The 21,094-nt window shown below is 40.4% G+C and overlaps 2 protein-coding genes across 2 annotated transcripts; one reads left to right on the top strand and one right to left on the bottom strand.

Moving 5' to 3' along the window:
* Positions 1-572: 572 nt before the first annotated feature.
* Positions 573-12,133, bottom strand: sars2 (seryl-tRNA synthetase 2, mitochondrial). The gene is made up of 16 exons (XM_036558962.1): positions 11,394-12,133; positions 10,774-10,869; positions 9,404-9,433; positions 8,476-8,616; positions 8,242-8,296; positions 7,830-7,893; positions 7,649-7,754; positions 7,366-7,413; positions 7,005-7,113; positions 6,064-6,109; positions 5,832-5,919; positions 5,353-5,465; positions 3,374-3,467; positions 2,835-2,927; positions 2,209-2,274; positions 573-1,312 (listed from the first exon to the last, which is right to left on the bottom strand). The coding sequence occupies exons 1-16, from the start codon at positions 11,661-11,663 to the stop codon at positions 1,178-1,180; spliced, it is 1,554 nt and encodes a 517-aa protein (XP_036414855.1). The 5' UTR covers positions 11,664-12,133; the 3' UTR covers positions 573-1,177.
* A 1,073-nt stretch (positions 12,134-13,206) lies between these two features.
* On the top strand, positions 13,207-20,742 carry si:dkey-260j18.2 (uncharacterized protein LOC325231 homolog). The gene is made up of 5 exons (XM_036558950.1): positions 13,207-13,991; positions 14,989-15,142; positions 15,840-15,918; positions 16,061-16,288; positions 18,445-20,742. Exons 2-5 carry the CDS (start codon positions 14,989-14,991, stop codon positions 19,979-19,981), a joined length of 1,998 nt encoding a protein of 665 aa, XP_036414843.1. The 5' UTR covers positions 13,207-13,991; the 3' UTR covers positions 19,982-20,742.
* The last annotated feature ends 352 nt before the right edge of the window (positions 20,743-21,094 follow it).

The raw sequence follows: 21,094 nt of genomic DNA, 5'->3' as shown, positions 1-21,094 counted from the left end.
ATTGAACTTGCTGTAGTACCTAAAGCCAGGTAATTTGGTGAACTGTTACAAAGTAAATACACCCTTTATAATACATTTATGCTCATATTTATTCACACACAAGTATTCTAACGAGACTACAGCTAGTCACACTGTAGGACAAAATCATCACATTTTGCGGTGCAGTTCTAGAGGTATTCCAGTGTTTTTTTTTTTTCAAAAACCCTACAAAGGTTTTATTCCTTGATTTCCTTTGCACTGTTTCAGCTGAGTGGGGGTGTGGCCGTCTGCACTGCACCTTATGGACACGCCCCCTGAACTACAGTCCTTTTAGCGTTGACTTTGGCGAGGAAGGCAAGTTTTCTGTAAAGTGATGTGCTGTTGAAGGGTACAGCCAGCAAAACCAGAGAGACCGAAAAAGGTAAAAGTGATTGGCTGCTATAAATAACTCAAATTCAGATGAAAATACAGCATTAAATGTAATGAAACATGTGGACGCTCTACAGAAACCTTGCCACCTTGCCAGGAGGGCAAAATCAAATCTGTGATAATGAACTAAGCATATCTAACAAATATGCCTCAACTACTAATAAGACTGCTCATTTATGCCAAGTACTGTATTTGAACATGTTTACTAACCAAGTTCATCTCTTCATGACTGCAGTTCATCCACACTTGCTCAGTGTAATCATACTTGCATAATGATACAAACACAAGCTCTTTCTGCAGGTTTTAATCCATACTGGCATTAGTAGTATCTTCAAAGTAAGAACAAAAGACAGAATGTCCAGGAGTTTGTCACCCTTTTTATAACAAAAGGTGATCTGTAAGGTCCACACAATGATTTCCTCTAGACAGTATCCAGAGCTGGACTGTAGGTCTGAAGGAGATTCACACCTCTTATTATGAATAAAAATCATTCGTACATTAGACTTGTAACATTCAAGGACCTCATCACCACATCACAACTGTGTTCTCATCTCATATGTACAAGAAATAGCCTTAAAACTTCATACGTTACATGATTCAGCTGTCAGCTTTGCTTTCGAGTTTCCAAACGGAAACAATAAGCTGAATCTGGCAACATACAGGGCATAAGCTAAGGCCTTGTACTCTTCTTTAGAAAAGTCAGTGCTGAGGCTACCACTGTGTCATGATCGGAATTTGCTGACATATGAATTTGAACATGGCTGCCATATTAATGCTGCTGGGAACGAGGTGGACGGTTGGGCTGATTTGGTCCAATGTATTTCAAGGGAGTGTATTTGGGCTTTTCAATCACCTCCAACCCTAGGTATGGCTGCAAGGCATCTGGAACCCGCACTGTTCCTTCCTGAAAGAAAGCAGTAAAGATCTTACTTTTTCCGAACATTTCACTAAGCTATAGTCCTGGAGCAGCTAAATAAGAGAGATAACGTCATTAACCATTAAGGTACATAAGCTAAAACAGAGGACTCCATTAAAAGAGGAATTCCACCAAACTTTTCTAAATTACTGCATAATTAAATGGTTAGGAGGTAAAAGCCATTCAAAGTGGTTTGATGTGCAATGCAGTATTCAGGAGAAACTTGGAGTCAGAATTGTTCCTGGTGGTGGTGAAAGGAACCAGATGTCCAAGTGTTCAATGCCTCTAAAAGCTACATCATGAAATGCTATTTTATGAAGTGGATACCAGCACACTGCCTCATGTCTGAGGCATTGTTTTATGACAGTTTAGAGAAAGTTTTGTCTTAAAACACATTTTTAATCCATAATTAATTATAATGTCGATTCATGAGATTAACATAACCTGGGATTATTTGTACTGCTCGTTTTATAGAAAGTAAAGGGCGGCGGAATCAGTAAAAGCAGGAGTGCGCAGTTAGTAAAAATGACTGATATGGAGCGTGTGGGTGGGACTAAAATCACACAGAAATGCAATTAAATATTACACGACCCCACCATCCTGTCCAAATGGGCTTAAGTCAGTAACTTTCTCGACAGGACACCATGTCGTATCACGCCACACTGAATAACTGTTTACATCTCAATAATGATATTATGCAGAAATCTGGAGAGAAAAAAAATATCAACCCCCTTCAAATAAAGTCTTGTTTTTTGGCTAATATTTAATCATTAGTGTCATTAAACTCTGCAATTAATACATAATAAATATGACTATGTAACAAACTAAGAGCTATATATGAATTTTAGTCTCAAAAAGTGAGTGTATGAGAAATAAAAACCCACCTTTGTTTGATGAGTCTCCAAAATTGCAATAATAGTACGTGGAATAGCACATGCTGTAGCATTCACCTGGAAATAGACAGATATAAAGTTGACTAGAAGTTGGAGGCTAGTCTACGACAATGCATTAATGTTTTTTCTAGGTATGCACCGATATGGTCCTGTGAGGCCAATGCCGATATCCAACATTTTTCATGTACGTTTCTGCCGATGCTGATATGTAAACATTTACTGACTGTAGAAATTGGAAAATTCACCCAGATTAGCCTTAGAAAGAAATGTAACTATTATTTTTGTAGGATTACAAATAAAATGAATAAAATGCAGACATTCTAGTGCAGCAGCCCAGCGTTCTGCTCCTCTGGAGTACAAATAATATGTACATCACATATCAGTTTGAAATATCGGCCACATCTAAACATCTGCCTGTATTATTTTTCCAGCAAATATCTGTCGATACCGAAGTGATTCTGATATCATGCATTCTTAAGTGTCTTCCATTACAGTGAAGTACTTTGGAGAGCTTTTATAAGTATTAATCTTGATGCGACAGCATTATGCAGGTTGTGCTTCTGAGTTACAGACGTAGCTGAGTAGGTTTGTTCAGACAGCTAGTGCAATTCACTCACCGTGTGAGCGTACTTCAGACTGCCATCATCTCTCTCGTAGAAGATATTAAGTCGCCGGCTCTGATAGTCAGTGCAGTTTGATGCACTGGAGATCTAAAATAGAATTAAGAAAGAACCTTTTCAACATAATATAAAGGAAGACAAGCACTGTAAAAAGTCCAAGTGAAAACTGAAGAGAACACAATCAAACATCTCTCAGTGTGCTGTTACATCTTATTCCAGGGAGGGGTTCTAGAAAAAATGTGAGCAAGTCTTAAACATCACTTATTTTCACTGCCTACTAGACTGCATTGCGCTTGTCCAAGCTAACAACATGCTGCATTGTTACATATTTTGTATATTTGGGGAAGATGAAATATAGACTAGCTTGATGAAATTAGCAATTCTAATACAAAACGGACAAATATTCAAAACCTTGTTCACAAAGTCAGCGTGTATTAATGCAGCTGTAATGCACTCGAGACTATTTCTGGAAAGTACCAGATAACTTAGTAATTCATTGACTTCAAGCTGCTGAATAATTTAACCATTGTGCTGACCTCGCCAAAGCTGCCACGGCCTGGCATCCAAGCTTCAATATCATACTTCCTGAAGGCTGGTGGTCCAAGCTCTTCTGTGGGCATGTCCAAAACCCTAAGAAGGAAGTAATAAAATAACAGATTTTAACCAAATAATCCACTGCTTATACACACACACACACACACACACACACACACACAATGTCTTTTTGGCCGGTTCACGCTTGGCATTAACATCCATCTCGAGTGATCTGATCATAAGTGGACAATGAGACATGTAGCTGTTTACACCTGGCACTTCTGTGTCTCAAATGAGTCTCCAATGATGGGATTTTGTGACAGGAGGACAGGTACCCCATATATATATATATAATATATATATATATATATATATATATATATATATGCATACATACATGCACACACACACACTACAGTCAAAATACTACAGGCTATTTTGTAACTCATAATTTAAGAAAGAAAACAGATTATTTTAGCTGGTGATGAGCGCTCGGCTACCCCGTTACAAATGACATCACAGTATTCAGACACCAGCTAGCGACGACTGGATTTCTCTATACTATCGTAGTAGTTTAAGTGGTGAACCACAAAATATCAACACCAGACAAACGGAGTCCTCCTTTTAGGTACGTCTAAACTGAAAGCGGTGCTTTTGTGTCTTGTTTGATCTACAGTATCATCAATTCTCCGTGTTGCTCCACTCAAACAGGGAATGTATAACTCCGTGTTTCTACCGTTGCTAAAGACTCATCTTTCTCGTGGCCCCCTCCCTCTCTAATCATGTCGAACAACTCGGAAGTGCGCCCTCTCCTGGCGACAGCACAGTAATGTCGCTTTCCTTGTAGTAGAAAACGCCACCAAGGCTTTCGCTGAACGTGGGGGTGTGAGAATGGTGTATTATATCGAATATTTATCGAACATTTCGTATCGCTCTATCGAGGAAAAGTTATTTCACTATAATTATCGTTATTGTTTTATCGCCCAGCTCTATTGTGGTCATATGTGCCCCTGACCACCTCCGAAGCTGCTTTGAGTGTTTGGATCACAATACGTCTCCAAGACACACTGTACCCCATTCACACCTGTACTTAGCACTGTACACTTATCAGATCACCCAGGATGCAGGTTAATGCCAAGTGTGAACGAAGCATTTGTTATATAAATTCACTGGGTGATAGAAATAAATCTAAAAACAGATTTGAATTTCTCAAAGTTCCAATACAATTACAATCACATTTTTTAGTTGATTCAACAAAAATTACATTTTTGTAAGCCTGCTGTTCTGCACTGTTATTTTCAGAGTTGATGTGGCATTTTCAAAGGTGAGGGTAAGTACCCAGTATACCCAGTAACACACTGTTTTGTTTGTTTTTTTTTTTTTTAAAGGTACACATTCATATTACAAAAGGCACCATCAAAACTGCAACTTCAGCTCTACACTGACAAGAACACCAAAAGTTTAAAAACAACTACATGACTGATGCATGTAGAATCCATCAGTATGACTCACTAGTCAATCCAGTCAATAATTAATAGATTCATACTGCATGTTTCTACCCTCCAACATCAAGTTCAAGTGAAGCCATGTCAGGGGTTCTTCACACATGAGAAACTGCAGGACACAACAGCTGAACCCAGCCATGAGGAAAAACCACAACAAGCCACGTGATTAGCTAATTCTACTATCAGAGCACAAAACTGGCAAACTGACTGTTCCTACACTTCAAGCTCAACTCACTGTTATAGTTTCCATTCAAGTTGTTGTGCACCTTTATCAAAGGTGGGGGGGAGAGACATGGTACAATGCAATTACTCCAACCCTCTTCTGGATTTCACAGAATGTTTTGATGAGTACGTAATACAACTTGAAGGGTTTAATTTTGTGATTTGAAACGGAATAAATATATGAACAACAAGCCAACTAATGGCAACAAGACCCCAACTAACATTTATACATTTTATATGTACATTTTACAGACCTGTAATGGAGCTTGAGGGAAGAGAAAATCTCCTTCTGTAATGACACGAATTCATCTAACAGCTGAGAACTCTCGTCACCCGTCTCATCTGCCGTCACACCAAACATCTCCACCTGCACAAAGAAAGAAAATGACTTTACTCGGACTTGCCACGCACAAGTTTCCGTCATTTTGTAGGCGCCCTTATCCACAGCAACTTACAACAACAGCCAAACAGTAGAAGGCAAGTTTACAAGCAAAACATTTACACATGCAATAGTACAGTAAGAGCAACAATATTATTTTGGCAAAAGAAATGCAAAACTTTGATTAAGCGCCATTAAATCAACTACAGTGGACACTGTGACCTTAACAGCAAGAGTAACAACATGATCTCTTGGACTCCCAGCTACGGATGGCTGTGGCATCTTTAGGGAATAAATTCATAATCTTCTGATGATAGGCTTAACCACAGTTTTAACCCTGTGGCTTCTGATTACCTTGTTAAAGTGATGAACCCTGTAGAGCCCCCAAGTCTCTCGGCCAGTGTCTGTTTCAGCCCGGTAACACGTGCTACTGCAAACTGTCCTTAAAGAGTGAATTACAAAACAGAAAGACGGAAAACTTCTTAAACAAAGCCACTGACAATCACCAATAAGTAATGTGGACTGAAGAAAGCAGAGTGTAATATGTGGAGAGAAGTTAGGCTGTCTGGACACAAACTTTTCTTACCTGACAGGTACATCCTTTAAATTTACAGCATGGTCCATAAAGTAACCTTAGATGTGATAAAGAAAACATTCTATAACTATTTAATGTTTATAGGTGTTAATGTCATTACTATGTTTTAGCAAATCGTTCAGGTAATTTGACACTACATATTTCAGCCACATCACAGCATATAGTTGGCGGCATTTCTGGACGTTGCAGATATATGGCTTCAACTTCGCATCCTTGCATTTGTACATGCAGTGATGAACAGTTTACTAACAGTGCTTTTCTGACGTATTTCCACCCATGTGGTTGTATTCATTACAGAAGCAGGTTGGTTTTTAACGTAGTGCCATCCAAATGATACAGTTTCAACACTGGTTTTCGGCCTTGCCCTTTACGCACAGACATTTCTCTGGCTTCTCTGAATCAGATTCTGTGTTCTCTAATTTAGAAATGTTGGACTACTCGCTCAAGCAGTTTACGCGGTTCATGAACATGAGCATCACCTGTTACCTATTCACCTGTTTAAACGCGGAAAGGTGTTTTTGATCGTTCCACAAAGTTCCAAGTCTTTCACTGCCCCTGTTCCAACTTTTTTGGAATGTACAGCAGATATCAAATTTGGAATTAGTGTATATTTACAAATATCAATAAAGTTGATAATGTAAAATATGAAATCTTTCTTCTTTGGGCTAATGTTAATAAAATACATTTAAAAAACACAGTTTACAAATCACTACTTTCTGTGTTTATTTGCATTTTACCTACTGTCCCAACTTTTTTGGAATTCGTTTGCACATCAGGCCGTGTGTGTTAGAATCTCTATCTTGTTTCGGATTATTCTGCAATGTCCTATTAAACAGTGTGTATAGATTAGAGATGACATTAAGCTTACATACGTCACATGGCTGCATCATTATCCAGGCAATGTCTATAGATATTTTGCAGCTCTCTCTCACCTGCTATACCAACTTCCCCTGTGCCAGCCAGATTAAGGTCAGGAAAGCGGGTAGGGTCCAAAGAGTACACCTGTGAGCGATGAGCATGAGGTTGCATCCCACAGCCCTCCTGCACAGACAGACATAAGCACATGGGGTTATAGTGAGTTTACAGAGGTAAACATAACCGGGCTAGAACACATGTAACAAGAAGTAAAAAGTGCAGTTCTGTGTATTTTGTACAGACACTGGGAAACATCTTTAAGTCTGAGTATATTTGAAATCAAAACTAATTTGATTTGGTGCTCTGATCAATTTCACTGACTAGTTCTTATGGAAGGCACAGCACAGGACAGTCGAAAAGAGATGAAGAGTTACTTACAAACACGACTCCTTTCAGCATATCTGGAACGACCATGGGAATAAAACCCTGTAAGTTACAAAGAGATACTATTTCAAAATGTGTGTTTTAATGGTCAGGATGTCGCTTGGATGTTTGCCTGCAGTGACACCTGACTGGGGCTTAAATGGGAGATTTCTATTATTAATACTAATAGCAAATGAAAAACATCTAACAGTGTCTCTGCGGTAAATAAACAGAGTTGCTTATTTAAATGCTGTATGCAAACAATTCAAAAACATACTCACACACATGCCTCACTGACCCTTTTCTGAAGGAGATCCAAAGCAAAGTTTTGCAAGGCAGTCTGAAGTCTGGCTCCTGCTCCCCGTAGATAGTACGATCTATGACCTGATACATGGGCAAGGCGTCTATAAAAGAAAAGACATTTAGAATTCACACAAAAAAAAAAAATGTGTGAATGAGTGACAGAGGACGCATGTTACCTTTGTCTTATGATGTCCAGTCTCTCCCCAATTTCTAGGTGGCCCCGGGGTTTGAAATCAAACTCTGTTTTAGAAACAGTGACAGAGTATGTACATCACTGCAGATGTATACCAATAGCAGAAAATGTATACCAACATATCTAGAAAATCCCAACAATTATCCCCTCTCACATAAAACATAGGGTCATAAAAAGCAAGACACTTGCTATTATCATTTTTTTGCTGTTCTTTTAATAATAGATTATATCTTTCAGTGCAATATAAGAATATAATGTATAAAGCAAATTGTGCTTTGTGACAAGTGCACTTCAGAGTGCTATCATGTATCTGCTGAAGTATTATCTTGTGATTTATAGTGAGATTGGGTGTTGTGGAAAAGGGCATATTTAAATGTCCACTTTAGTTACCATACCAGCTTTCTGCCCAACCATTTCAACCACCCTCGCCTTGCTCTCATCTCCAATGGGCTGACGGGAAGAAGAATTAACATTTGTCGTTGTCATATACATTCATTTCACACATCATCAGTCAAAAATGAAGTTTTCACAACTTCATGCTTGCCTGAGTTTTCTGCAACTAGCAGCAACATTTACCTTCTACAAGGTACAAGAAAAATGTTGAGAGACCTAATGACGTCCTCTCTTACCACATCTGGATGAGTCCTGTTGGGAAGCCTCAGGGCACGGCAATAGTACTGCTGCTCCAGATCACTCTGTTGTGGATATAACTCATTCAGCCTGGCTCTGATCCCTCGACCCTCTTCTCTTGCAGTCCTGTACTCTGCCAGCTGAAAGATTCAGGTAGAGTATCACCAACATGTCAGACATAATTTCAAAACAACAGATACAATAGAATACACTTGCCTTGGGTTCTTCTTGCTCCCACATTTTAGAGCAGAGGTGTCAAACTAAAGCACTAAAACAGCCATATTGAAAAATCTCAACAAATCTGTGGGCCAGAAAGTTTTTATTTCATTTTTAAGTAACACTTTGCTTAGACCTGAACTGGCCATTGTTTATTCAAAACACGGCAAAACGTCATCAGAAAAATACAGGCACTTGTAGTAAATCTCAACAGGTAGGTCTTTGAAACTTACCTATGTGTTTGATCTAGACATCTGGCCTCTATTTCTTGCTGCAAGTTCATTCATTTTTGGCATCAATTTCTGAACTGCTGAGCATGTTTGTATTGGGTGAACTGCAGCTGAAAAGCAGCTAGTGGGTTTGGTGATATAACTGCTGTCCCACAAATTGTTGCTGGGGGAGGAGTGGGAGCGGACATTACCTTGCAGTGCATGCTGGGGATTGAAGTGCAGCGCACTAGGGAATGGGCTAATATTAACAAAAATCCAAATTAATGAAGAAATTTGTCCTCTGTAGGGAATGCGTTAACTTCTTTTCACTTCAATTTGTTCATCCCAAAATTGTTGCCTCAGAAATTAAGAGTTATATTAACGAACCAATATTATCACAAACTTAAGCAGGGTAAACATTTCAATACGTTGTATCTGACTTAAAAGACATGATATTAGCATGATATGAGGCAAATAAGGTGTATAAAAAAACTAAACTCACCTCAGCCAGAACCTTTTTGTCATGTTGTTCCTGTAAGAAAGGAATAGATGAGAAACATGTTCCCATTTCTGACTTGGATTTCTTTAGCATGACTTATATCTTGTTAGCCGCAACTACAACCATATTCTAATACAGGGTTTCTCAACATTGGGCTGCGGACCACAAGTGGGGCCACAAAACACCCACTGGTTGTGCTCAGGCCAATGCTGAGGTGGGACAATGGTCCACGGAGGGCATTTGATGGCAGTTTGTCATAAAATTCAGGGAAAAAAATAACAGACTTAATAAAAAAAGAAATATTCAAAGTTTTCAAATGATAAAGTCCTGCAAAAATGGTGCACTGAAAAAACAGAAATAGAAATGAACAATAAAGACTCACTTTTTGCTTGAAAGAGAAAGAAAGTAGGATTTCTCACACACCATCCATGTTGCTGCAATTTAACTGATTTCTATCACATACTACCCAAACTTAAACATAGCAGTAAAAATTTTAACTGAATTTTCTCATCAGTCTTTCACAACTGAATGAACAGTCTCTGAACGAAAGGTAAAACAGCAAGAAGCATGCGCAAGTTAACTGCGTGACGTCAATGTTTTCAAAACAGTGTTTTGCCTGTCCACACAAAAACACTGAAAATAGAGGTCTCAAAAATCTCCACCATGGAGAGCGTTTCAAAGATCTCCATGTTTAGTCACCTAAAACGGTGGAAAAAAACCTTTGTTTTCAAAAATATCCGGACACTTGTGGACAGGCCTTAGACTAAACGAGCCGTTTCCATCTAATCATGCAGCACATTTTCAAGAAACAATCAGAATATGTCTGATACACTCATGTCCAACTACTGCTTGTTATCACATAAAATGCATTTTTGGCTGAACAACAAAATGAAATAAACACAGTAACATTTATATTCCTCACTGTTGTTACAAAGTAGTAACAATTTTTAATCCAGAATTGCTCAGATGCTTACTGCAATATTTAATATTTAAAGATAACCTTTTAAGTTAATATTTTTTTGCTTCTATACTGTCTAAAGCTCAAAGCACTATTGTTTATAACACTCTAATATTCATTTAATGTAAGTTGTCTGTAAGAGTTGCATTCTTATAAAGGTTAATTTATGGCAAACAAATATCAGCCCGAATATCGGTTATTGGAATCCTTGATTATTGATAATTTGTATCGGCCCTGAAAAAAAGCATATTGGTCAACCCCTACAGTAAATGCAACAACTCAGTACAAACAAGTTAACTCACTACTATATCTTTACCTGTCAGCCTGTTGATTTTGCTAACAAAAATGACTGAATGGCTTTCAGTAATAAAGAAAGCTTCTATATTAACAAAGCAGAATGTAAACTAATACTGACCACAAGAGCTCGAACAGCGGCACTGACCACTTTCTTCTTTTCCTCCAACTCCTCTATCTCCTTCTGCACCTCCAGCAGCTGCTTCCAAACTGAAACCTGAGCAGAAAACGGCAAAACTGAGATGTTCAGCCACAAATCATTCATTCGCTGTATATGAAGGGAGAGTATCTATGTTTCCAGGGTCCTGTGTTCCCTCAGCTGTTTACAGGATGCATCAAACTTCAATGTAATACATGACAACCTCTGAAAGGGTCAAGGTCATGGTTAGGGTCCCGGGGTCAGGGGACACTTGTCCTCAGCTCGTCTAGTATTACAAAGCTAATTACGTAGTTAAGCAAACTTTGCAATGCAAACCATTTTTTGAGAAGCCAAAGCGTATCGTACATTCACTTCTCAAGGGTTTGTAAATATATTGAAGGTATAGCAATTTTATTTTCATGGAGATTTTTTGGATGTCAGTCTTATTTTAATAGAAACCAAACTTCATTAGGACGTTTTTACGGAAATGTGATTGTGGTGCCATTGAGCTCCCTGCTGAAAAAAGTTTATTTCCTGGTGGTGTCCAGTGGTCAGTATTGCTATTCTGTGTTTTGTCCGTGACACAGTAAACTACTCCTTACGATAGTTCGCACATCAGCCGTCCCCAGATCTCCTTTCCTGTTCTGCAGGTCAGTTATCAGCCGCTCCGTCTCCTCACACACCGGCCTCATGTCCAGTTCCGGTTTGTCGCTGTAGCCCTCCCTCACATGCTCCCACAGGCTGCTCCTCACACTGCCGGACGAGCACGGTCGCCATAACGTCTTCTGTCCGTCGCGGAAACGACGCCTCGCCACTGAGGCCAGAAGAGACAGCGCGGAGAACCTGCGGATGGCTCTCACAGAGGACGCCATGTTCGGTGGGATTCGTAGAGCAACCACGGAAGCCGCATTGGGGACGAAACGAGTAGGATGGGTAGTTCGATTCAGTTTTGCGAATCGATTCTTTCGAACTGTCCGTTTAAAAGAATCGAACGCTTCGTTGACACAAATAACAAGTCAAATGTTTTCTCCCGTCTTCCGCGACTGCGTCCAAATAGTTATATGAAACATCCTTTCCTATCTGCTATCGTTGATTTTCACTTCTCATGGCTGTCAGGCAGAATCAAACGAAAATAGCTAACGCTACATAGGAAAAGGAGTTTCTTAAATGATTCGGACCATGTGGAATCGGGTTTTACTGAAGTGAATCTGTTACCTCTCCAGCCCCCTCAGTCCCGAGGCTGGACACTTAAACAAAGTATTGTTATAAAACATGGTATCTGCTGGACTAAATAACATAATACATAAATTATTTATTTTTGTCTACTGGGAAACATATTCGTTAGCATTTGACATTTAGATTTAGATGTCTGAAATGTGAGTTTTTGAAAAAATAAAAACATTTATTATGTTCAACATAAGACATATAGCAAATAATGAACCTTTTCTTTGTTTACTGTATGTACAGTTGCGTGAAAAAGATCCTGAACTCTCGGAACTACCTGGACTTCTAATATTAAATATTATCTACTCTTCCATTATTAGCGTTAGATTAGATTAGCGTTTACCCTCATCTAATGCTCTGAATTCAGTTCATGAAGGCCTTGCATTTATTAGCTGATGAGCTGAATCAGGTGTGTTTAATGAGGCAGCGATCTGAAGTCTGCAGTGTTTTGGCCCGCGAGGAAGGGAGCCTGGCACGTGTTATAGAAATACAGACATACAAAAAACATTTCTTAAATAAATGCAGGACCATTTCAAAATAGTGTTTTAACTTGGTCTTGAAGAGCGTCTATCTCGCCAGCTGTCATGTTTGTTTTTGTTTATGACAAGATAAAAAACATTCTGTTGAATGATCAACTGATAAAGAGACTGAGTTCTGCAGAAACACACAGAAGTGAGTGTGGTGGTGTACCTGCATCTATAGTGCTAAAATACCTGGGAGAGAAAAATGTCCTGGACGTTTGGTATGAGGAGGTCAGGCGCAGGGCTGGCATACACCACAAAAACGTGACAGAAAGCAGAGCCATGTCTGTCGAGGTAACTATTTAACTGAATTTAACTAGGTATTCTTTATTAGGTTAAACTGCGAAAGATTATTGTTAACATTTTATTGTAACATTAAGTCTTTGGTCTAATAAAAAAAGTTTGATTCATTCCAGAAAGAAATTTTAACTGCATTCAAAGTTGTTATTTACGTGTGGTAATTTATACATTTTATTTATTTTTATTGGGTGAAACTGTAAAATATTATTGTCGGACTTTTATTAGATCATTGCGTTGATGTTACCAAAGAAACTTCGATTCGGTCGAACCTGTGAGTCGGTTCAAAAGAGCGACTCGTTTCAGAGCGAAGCCGCACTAATTACCTTGAGGCGGCGGTAAAAACGTTACTAAGCTCGTATGTGAAGGAAACGTTGCCCAACGTTTGATTTTAAATGATGTTTTCTGTCGAATTCTGTCTGATGTTTCTTTTCGAGTGCTGTGAGAATACGTAGTAAATGTGAACTTTAATTTGCGTCCAAACAGACGGCCGCTTGTGTTCAGCACGTGCAAAACAAAAGCGTCGCCATTTCACCAATCAGTCAGCCAAGCAGCTCCATCTGTAACTCAGAAAGTGCGAGAACAGATTTTTCGCCTCATTTCAGGCGGAGCAAGAAAACCAAAACAAACTTGTTTGAGCACGAATGTGTTTCCAGACGCCCTCGTAAACACCGTCATATCCGGTGCGTAGGGGAAAAGGGAAGCGTGCGGACTGTTGTTCCGGCATGGAGCCCCAGAAAAGCGATGAGCTTCAGCTTCCAGCCGAGGAAATTCAGCTGTCACCCGCGGGCCGACGATAAAGCCGGGCCCGAGTCCGCCAGACGTGGTCCTGAGGTTCTAGCGGGGCGAGTTTGAGGGAGGCTGTGGAGACGGAGACCCGGTGAAGTCGCAGGGAGGGATGAGGAGTTTGTTTGGAGCCGTGTCCGGCGCTCTGCTCTCTGCCTGAGTCTCTAATGATGAGCTGGCCGATTTTCGGTGCAAGAGTCCAGGAGCAGCCCGGGGCCTGTGGAAACGGCCTCGTGTCATTGTGGCACGAACTTACGACTCTTTGTTGCTGTTTAACTTAACCCAGCTAGGTAAACTGACCGCTCTCCCAGCTGAAGCAGGGCGTCCGGGGTCATCTCTGAGGACCACAAACACACAGCTTCAGACATAACGGTAACAGTCCAGGAGGGCGGCTCTGTGGCATCGCTCCAAAGAGCTCTGTTTGGCAACCTTAATATTATAGCGTTATGTTTATGTCTGTAGGATAGTGTTTCCCCCAACTCCAGTGACGGAGGCCTCTTCGCACTGCAGTTTTATGTTCTCCCTGCACCTTTAGCACAAAGGGTTCTAGATAGTGCCCAAAAATGTTATATGTTGAGTTGGGTGACAGGCAAATATATAATATTGCAGTACTTAGAGAAATTTTCACAATACATGATGTGTCACGGTATTTATTGTTTCAGAAATCTGATCAGTTGGCACAGAAAAAGAACCAGTAGTGTTACGTTTTAAAAGATACTATCAAAAACTGTGAATATGATGATTTTGTGTAATATTTGCACTAAATCACTAAGTGAAACATGCATTTGGTCAGTGCTTCACAAGCAGTGACCGTGTACACGGTATGTTCAAAAAGCACATTGTATTGTGACTTAATTTATCACAATAACAGTATATATTATCATGTTGATCAGCCCTAGATCTGTGACTGTAACAGTAGCAGAACCTTCTTTGGAGGGTTAGAACTATTTTTTAAAAGCTTTATTACAGGTTCTTAAAAATGACCGATACAACATGCTTTCCATCATATGAAGAACAATGTACGTATTCAGGTGGTTCTTTGAGTTGTTATCATTCTATATACAACCATTCCCTTTACTAAAGAACCTTTGAAGGACTGCCTGTTTAAATGCATCAGCTCAAGAAGAGCCACCTCTGCAGTTGCTGGTGGTCCTCCAAGCCGGGAGAAAATGCTAGCATACAGTTGATTTATGCTCCAAAGCATGAAATAGAACATTGTCTTTAATGGATCCATTGCAATTGGTTGCTTATAGTCAAATTATAAGTTTCTAAATCTTTTAGGTGCTTTGTATGACATGGAGTGGTAAAGATCTTCATAGTGATGTTTTAAAATACCAATTTGCCAATTTGTACTTGAACTGTCTCTCAGATGAATTCAGTAAAGGGTGGGACAGTTACTTGGAGACCACAGCCATGGCACGACGCTGACAGCGGAGGTGGGGAACCCCTCTCCGACAGCGACTCGGAGGAAGAGGATTTCCCAGATGACACTACTACACCCCTGGGAGAATACATTACTCAGGGTGAGATACACCTCTGTGTTGTGGATTCTGTAGGATGTTTTTGTCCCAAGCTGTGTTTGTTTTTTGTTGTTTTGGTCAGTACATATCTTACTGCTTCTCAGTCTTTGGGTAGAAGCCTCCATTACTTGCTAGCTATATTAGCCTCTTGGCGTCACATAATAACCAACCATATTGACCAAGTATGGCTTTATTTCATGCCGTCACTAGGGCTATCACAGTCATGAAACCTTAGCTGACTATCAGTTGCCATATAATTAAGATCAGCGGTTGATAGTTATTTATTTAGTTCAAAGTACAAAGCTGAAGTGATCAAATTATATGATTACTCATCTTGCCTCTTGAACACATAGGTACGGAGGACATGAGTGAACCCAAGCTACATTTTTTTTCTTGAGTGAAAATATAAACAAAACAACGCGCTGCAAGCACACATGCTGTAAACATTAGAGTGCACTGCATAGGCAACAAATCAGATATTGCGTATGCTGCTCTCAAAAATGTGTTAGAGCACCACGTTGGAAGTTAAAACCTTTGTGTTTGAGTCTTATGGTGTTTCACATTGAATGCATGTATTGCTTTCTTTTACTTACATTTAAGGAGCACAAAATTGTGATGAGGCGATTATGCGATAATTGTGACAGGCCTCATCTATTTTTATGCCTCTTACTTCCTCTGTCGCCTCTCCTCTCTTGTTCAGGGTTAAAACAACTACTTGATGCCCAGCAGTTGTGTGATGTCACTCTTTTAGTGGAAGGAAAGAGGTTCATGTGCCACAGGTGCGAGCTGTATTCGTGTAATAGTCTCAGTATTTATAACTTTCTTTCTTGTAGAGTAACATTAATCATTGTATTGTTCTGCTTTTTCTAGCCCACAAACAAAAAAATATCCTCCACTCTGTTATTGTTTTGTACTTTGCAGAGTCCTCTTGGCTGCTGTTAGCCCATATTTCCGTGCCATGTTTACCAGCCCCCTTGTAGAGTCTCGACTCGCAGAGATCCGACTGGAGGAAGTGACACCTTCAGTTATGGAGACAGTCATTCATTTCATCTACACAGGGGAAGCAGGGCTAAGTCTGGACACAGCAGAAGACTTGTTTGTGGCAGCCAATCGTCTTCAGGTGATGCCCTTGCAAGATCTTTGCTCCAGGTAATACATATATATTTATAAATTTGGAATACTTATTTTAAGGCAGTTCTGCCCAACTCTCTATTACCTGGCTTTTAAATTCAGATGCTCCTAAAGTACCTAAAGCTCCTAAAGCTCCTTGGCCCTGTACCAATTGATGCACTTGTGGTCTTGTGGTCCTTATTTGTACATGCCAGTGAGAAACATGAGGCTGTGGGGTGTCTCATTTCTCATTTTGGGGTTCAAAGGGGTGCTCGCATGTGTCCTCTGAGGTCTGTACAGGTGGAATTTGAAAGGTCCAACTGGTACTGTTAAATTTAAAATCATCTCAGTTGCATGGGTTACATGAATTATTGCAGATATGGTTTCACGATGCTTTGCTTTATCAGTGCTTGAGTCGAATGACAGAAAATACAATGCAGGCATTAACTTATATTTATTATATTATATTAAGATACTAGCTGTATTTATCAGTATATTTTTGCAAAATTGACAGTTGTACCTTGCAAAGAACAGTATCCAGCCTGCTCTGATTAACTGTTAGTATTAGTCTTGCTGCGCTAATGTTCGTTAGAGGATTACGTTACTGCGGCAGGAACACTTGACTCTCTAAGTTAGCTTAACAAACGAGGAAAGATCTGCTTTGACTTTTCCAACCATTTGACCAACCCAGCATGTCCTTCTCATCATTCATGGTTTCATTCAAGGGCACGTTTGCCCTCTCCAGAGCTATTCCGAACGTGACTGTAGACTGTAACGTTGAGGGAGGGAGGATGAGAGAATGTGCAAAAGAATGTGCGGGTGAACAAAATTTACTGCATAAAAAACATTCATTAGAATACAAAACTTTTCTGCTTTTGGGAAACCAACTCAACCCCTTGGCCTCTTACTACTGTCTGTCTGCATCCGATATCTGTCTGACTGTTGTGTTGCTATCAATATAATTTGCTAAACTAGTGTGAAAAATAAGTTATTTGCAATTTAGTTGGAGCACTGCAGCAAGAAACAAGGTAGCATCAGACTGAGTGCTGTTTGTCACTCGTATACGTTCAGTAGCCAAGTATGTTATTGTAACGATTGTCTGCATTTATTATTAATCTATTCTTAGAGAACAAACAACACGCCTGATTTCTGATTTGGCTGTAATGTCAACAAAGTTCAGGGTAGGAAGGAGTGTAGCAGTAGAATTCCTTACGCTTATTATTATGCCTGTATTAATTTTGTTTGTGAGACTACAGTTTCAGTCGACAGTGAGAGGAAGTGCAGATAAACTGTTTAAGGATTCTTGTAAATTTCAGGAGTCAGTCAGTGAGGGACCTGGCATGAGCAGTATGAGAGAGAGAGCTGAGAGATTTAGAGCTGGGAATTCTGGAGGTGAGTACAGTACAGTTGATCAAGATAATAAATATCAACATCCCACTAAGAGAGACAAAGTTTGACAATGGAGAGAAAAAAAAACATTTATATATGGAAGTTCTGTAAACAAAGAGCTGTCATATCTACAAGTCATGTTCATGCATGATATCTGTTAAAATATACTTTTTGTAATACATAATATACTGGATTGGTATCAGTTTATATTCAAGGTTTTTCAGTGTTAGTATCAGAACGGGACAAAACCTCTTACCTCTTGCATAACATTTCTTGCTGTACATGCTTAGAGCAAGCATAGGTTTGTTTACAGGTGCTTGACCACCATGCTGGAGAGGATGATACACCGGTTTGAGTTAAATTTTCTTTGTTTAATAGTTTAACTTGTCATTGAGCTGCATTATACCTGTAAATCTATCCTGAATCACTGTAGATTAGTAAATTTAATAATGAAGAAAATAAGTGCAATTAATAACATATTTTCACCAGGTATGGTACATGCATGTTCTGTATGTCACGCAAGTCCCAAATACATGCTTTTAAAATTGGTGCCCTTGAGGACCGTCATCGTATTCCTCCACATGTTGTTGACATAATCAATGTGCTGACTTGGAAGAGGACGACAGAGCTTAGGGTGCCATTTGGTACAGGCGCCTTGATTAACTGGATAAAGTGTGTTGGATTAGGGTTGGTACTAAATGCAGGACAGTAGATTTCCAGGACCAGAGTTGGGCATCCCTGTTTTATAACACAGTATAATTGAACACTATGTACAAAATATGTGAAAAATGTGTTTGTTCTTGTAGGTTCCTTTTTGAGCATTTATCTGTGGAGAACTGTTTAGGAATGTACTCTCTGGCCCGTTCACATCATGACCAGCTGCTGCTAAGGGCCTCTCTGAGGCTGGTGGCCCAGCATTTCCCTCGAGTGGCCCGGCAACGGGATTTCCTCCTACTGGACCCAGGCACTTTGGGCAGCCTGCTGGAGTCAGACCGGCTGGGCGTAGAATCAGAGACTGAGGTTTACAATGCAGCCCGGCGCTGGGCAGAGCATCGGCCGGCTGAACGATACACTCACATGCCCAACCTGCTGCGGCATTTACGCCCGGGTCTGCTGGCTCCCGAAGAGAGCCGGCGGCTCAACAAAGAGCTCGGACCAAGGGCCAGCACTGAGGGCATGGGTGGCCCTCTGAGGCCCAGGGAGGGCATGTTTGAGAAGAAGATAGTTTGTGTGGACCTTAAGCCTAGGGAGGACGAGGCTTTGCGAGAGAGTGACTACACAGTTGATTGCTTTGACCCACGCACCGGAAAGTGGGAGAAACTATCAGCACTGGGCTCGTTGCTGTGCCCCGGTTGCACGGCCGTGGGGGGCCGACTATTTGTGGCAGGTGGCATCCTGCGGACTGGCCAGGTGTCGTCGTCAGTGCACGAGTACGATGTAGTGCTCGATCAGTGGATCTCGCGGCCTCCGATGGTGCAACCACGTGCTATGTTCGGACTGCTGGGCTCAGGAAATTCCCTTTATGCTTTGGGCGGCTGCAACCGTTCCGCACTTCTTGACACGTGTGAAATTTTTGACCTCTCCAAATTGACTTGGATTCCGGGTCCCCGTTTGCCATTGCCACTGCGCTGCTTCGCTTGCGCTGCCCTGCGGGGGCGTCTGTACTTGCTCGGAGGTGCCACGCTGGAGCAGAACAGGGCCGTGGTACACGCTGGCGTGTTAATCTACCACACAGTCACGAGGACCTGGAGTCGCGTCAGCCTGGACTCTGGAGCCACCTGCCTGGCTGGAGGAGTAGCAGTGCGGGGTGGTGTCTGCGCCGTGGGTGGCTACATGCGCGACGCAGCCAAATTTCTGGATGGTAATTATACCCAATTGGAACCACTTGACGCCACAGGGCGAGTGCTCTTTTTCCGAGAAGGACGGGGAACAGGGGCGGAACGGGAGATACTTACCGTAACGGAGCGAGCAGGAGGCGGCGGTGGTAGCGACCGTGCCCCCAGCCCTGTCGTTTTTCCAGGCCTGCCACGACGCATTGCTGCCGGAGGGGTCGCAAGATGGAAACGGCGGATATACGTACTGGGCGGTGAGAACGGCTCAAGGTTTTACGACAGTGTGTACTGCTGGAAGCCTGGATGGCGCAGTTGGGTCCAGAGACGTGAGAAACTGCCTGGAGATACTGGAGGAGTAAGCCAGTTTGGATGTACCACTTTAAAGTTCCCCAAAAAACACATCTTGGCTCGCCTTAGGTCAGCCTTGGAGAAGCAGGGTAAGGAAAAGAGACTTAGCCGGAAGACAGATGACAGAGAGAGGCGGACCAGAAGGGCAAATCAGGACGTGTGATTTTTATTTAAGGAATAAATCTGGGATCTGACATTTAGACCTGTTTATGTTGAGTTTTTACTTCATGATTCTGGTTGTTTTGGTGAACACAGTTTCTTTGTAGGAGGTGTAATGTAGCTTTTTTTGTTTTTTGTTTTTTTTTTTAAATCCCCTCAAAAACAATACCACATTGATAGCTGTCACATATGTTCTTGTTTAGACTGAATTTTTACATCTCGTAGTTGATGTTGGTTGTTTTGGTGGTTGCAGTTCCTTTTGAATTTTTCTTTGGGTGTAGACCTGAAATGTCTTGTAAGCATCTTTCATATGAAGAATCGAATTAATGAAGATTGTTTTGTTTAAAAAATAAAAGAATTAAATTTAAAATTATTTAAAAAAAAATATAATATATATATATATATATATATATATATATATATATATATATATATATATATATATATGCACCTGTGGACTACAAAACAACCAGAATGACACCAGCTTGTAAAAATACCGTAAAACAGGTCTAAATGTTCAAATCCCACATTCTTACTTTGAAATGAGACTGATTGCATTATGAAGTTCAGATGAATTGATTGTTGGTTATTTTTTTTGTTGAAGTTGCACCTAAATTAACTTTGTCTAAATATCATTTTGTATTTTAATTTAACCTTTAATACACAGGGAGGTCCCACTGAGGTCAATCGTGTTTCTGCAAATTTAAAATTTAACAAAGAAGCACGTTAAACAGAACAAAAGAAAAAAAACAAGAACTAATAAAACAGTCACCCTCCACTCAGTAAAGCAGATACTACAAATGCTATGGCAATTTCTGTTAAAAATATTTGAATGTTGGCACTTTGAAGCACTTCATTGTCAAGTGTATATGAATGGAATCAGTTACATATCATCTGCAACATCAGGAAAGTTTGGCGATTTGCAGTTGCAACTGATCAATGTGTTTCTATCATACAGTTGAGAGTAATTTGAAGGCTTTTTATGTGAAACGTATTGTAATATCAAATATGGTTTGTTTACAGTAGTGTAATGTCTGATTTTGTTTGAGCCATAATGTTTTATTATTAACTGAGAGTAGCCCCAGGGACTTCCTTTCCTGTCTTCGAAAGTAAAGTT

Source organism: Colossoma macropomum, unplaced genomic scaffold, assembly GCF_904425465.1.
Source record: "Colossoma macropomum unplaced genomic scaffold, Colossoma_macropomum, whole genome shotgun sequence".
NCBI classification, from domain to species: Eukaryota; Metazoa; Chordata; class Actinopteri; order Characiformes; family Serrasalmidae; genus Colossoma; species Colossoma macropomum.
Note: the sequence above shows the minus strand (reverse complement) of the source record. Positions and strands in the feature narration are given on the sequence as shown.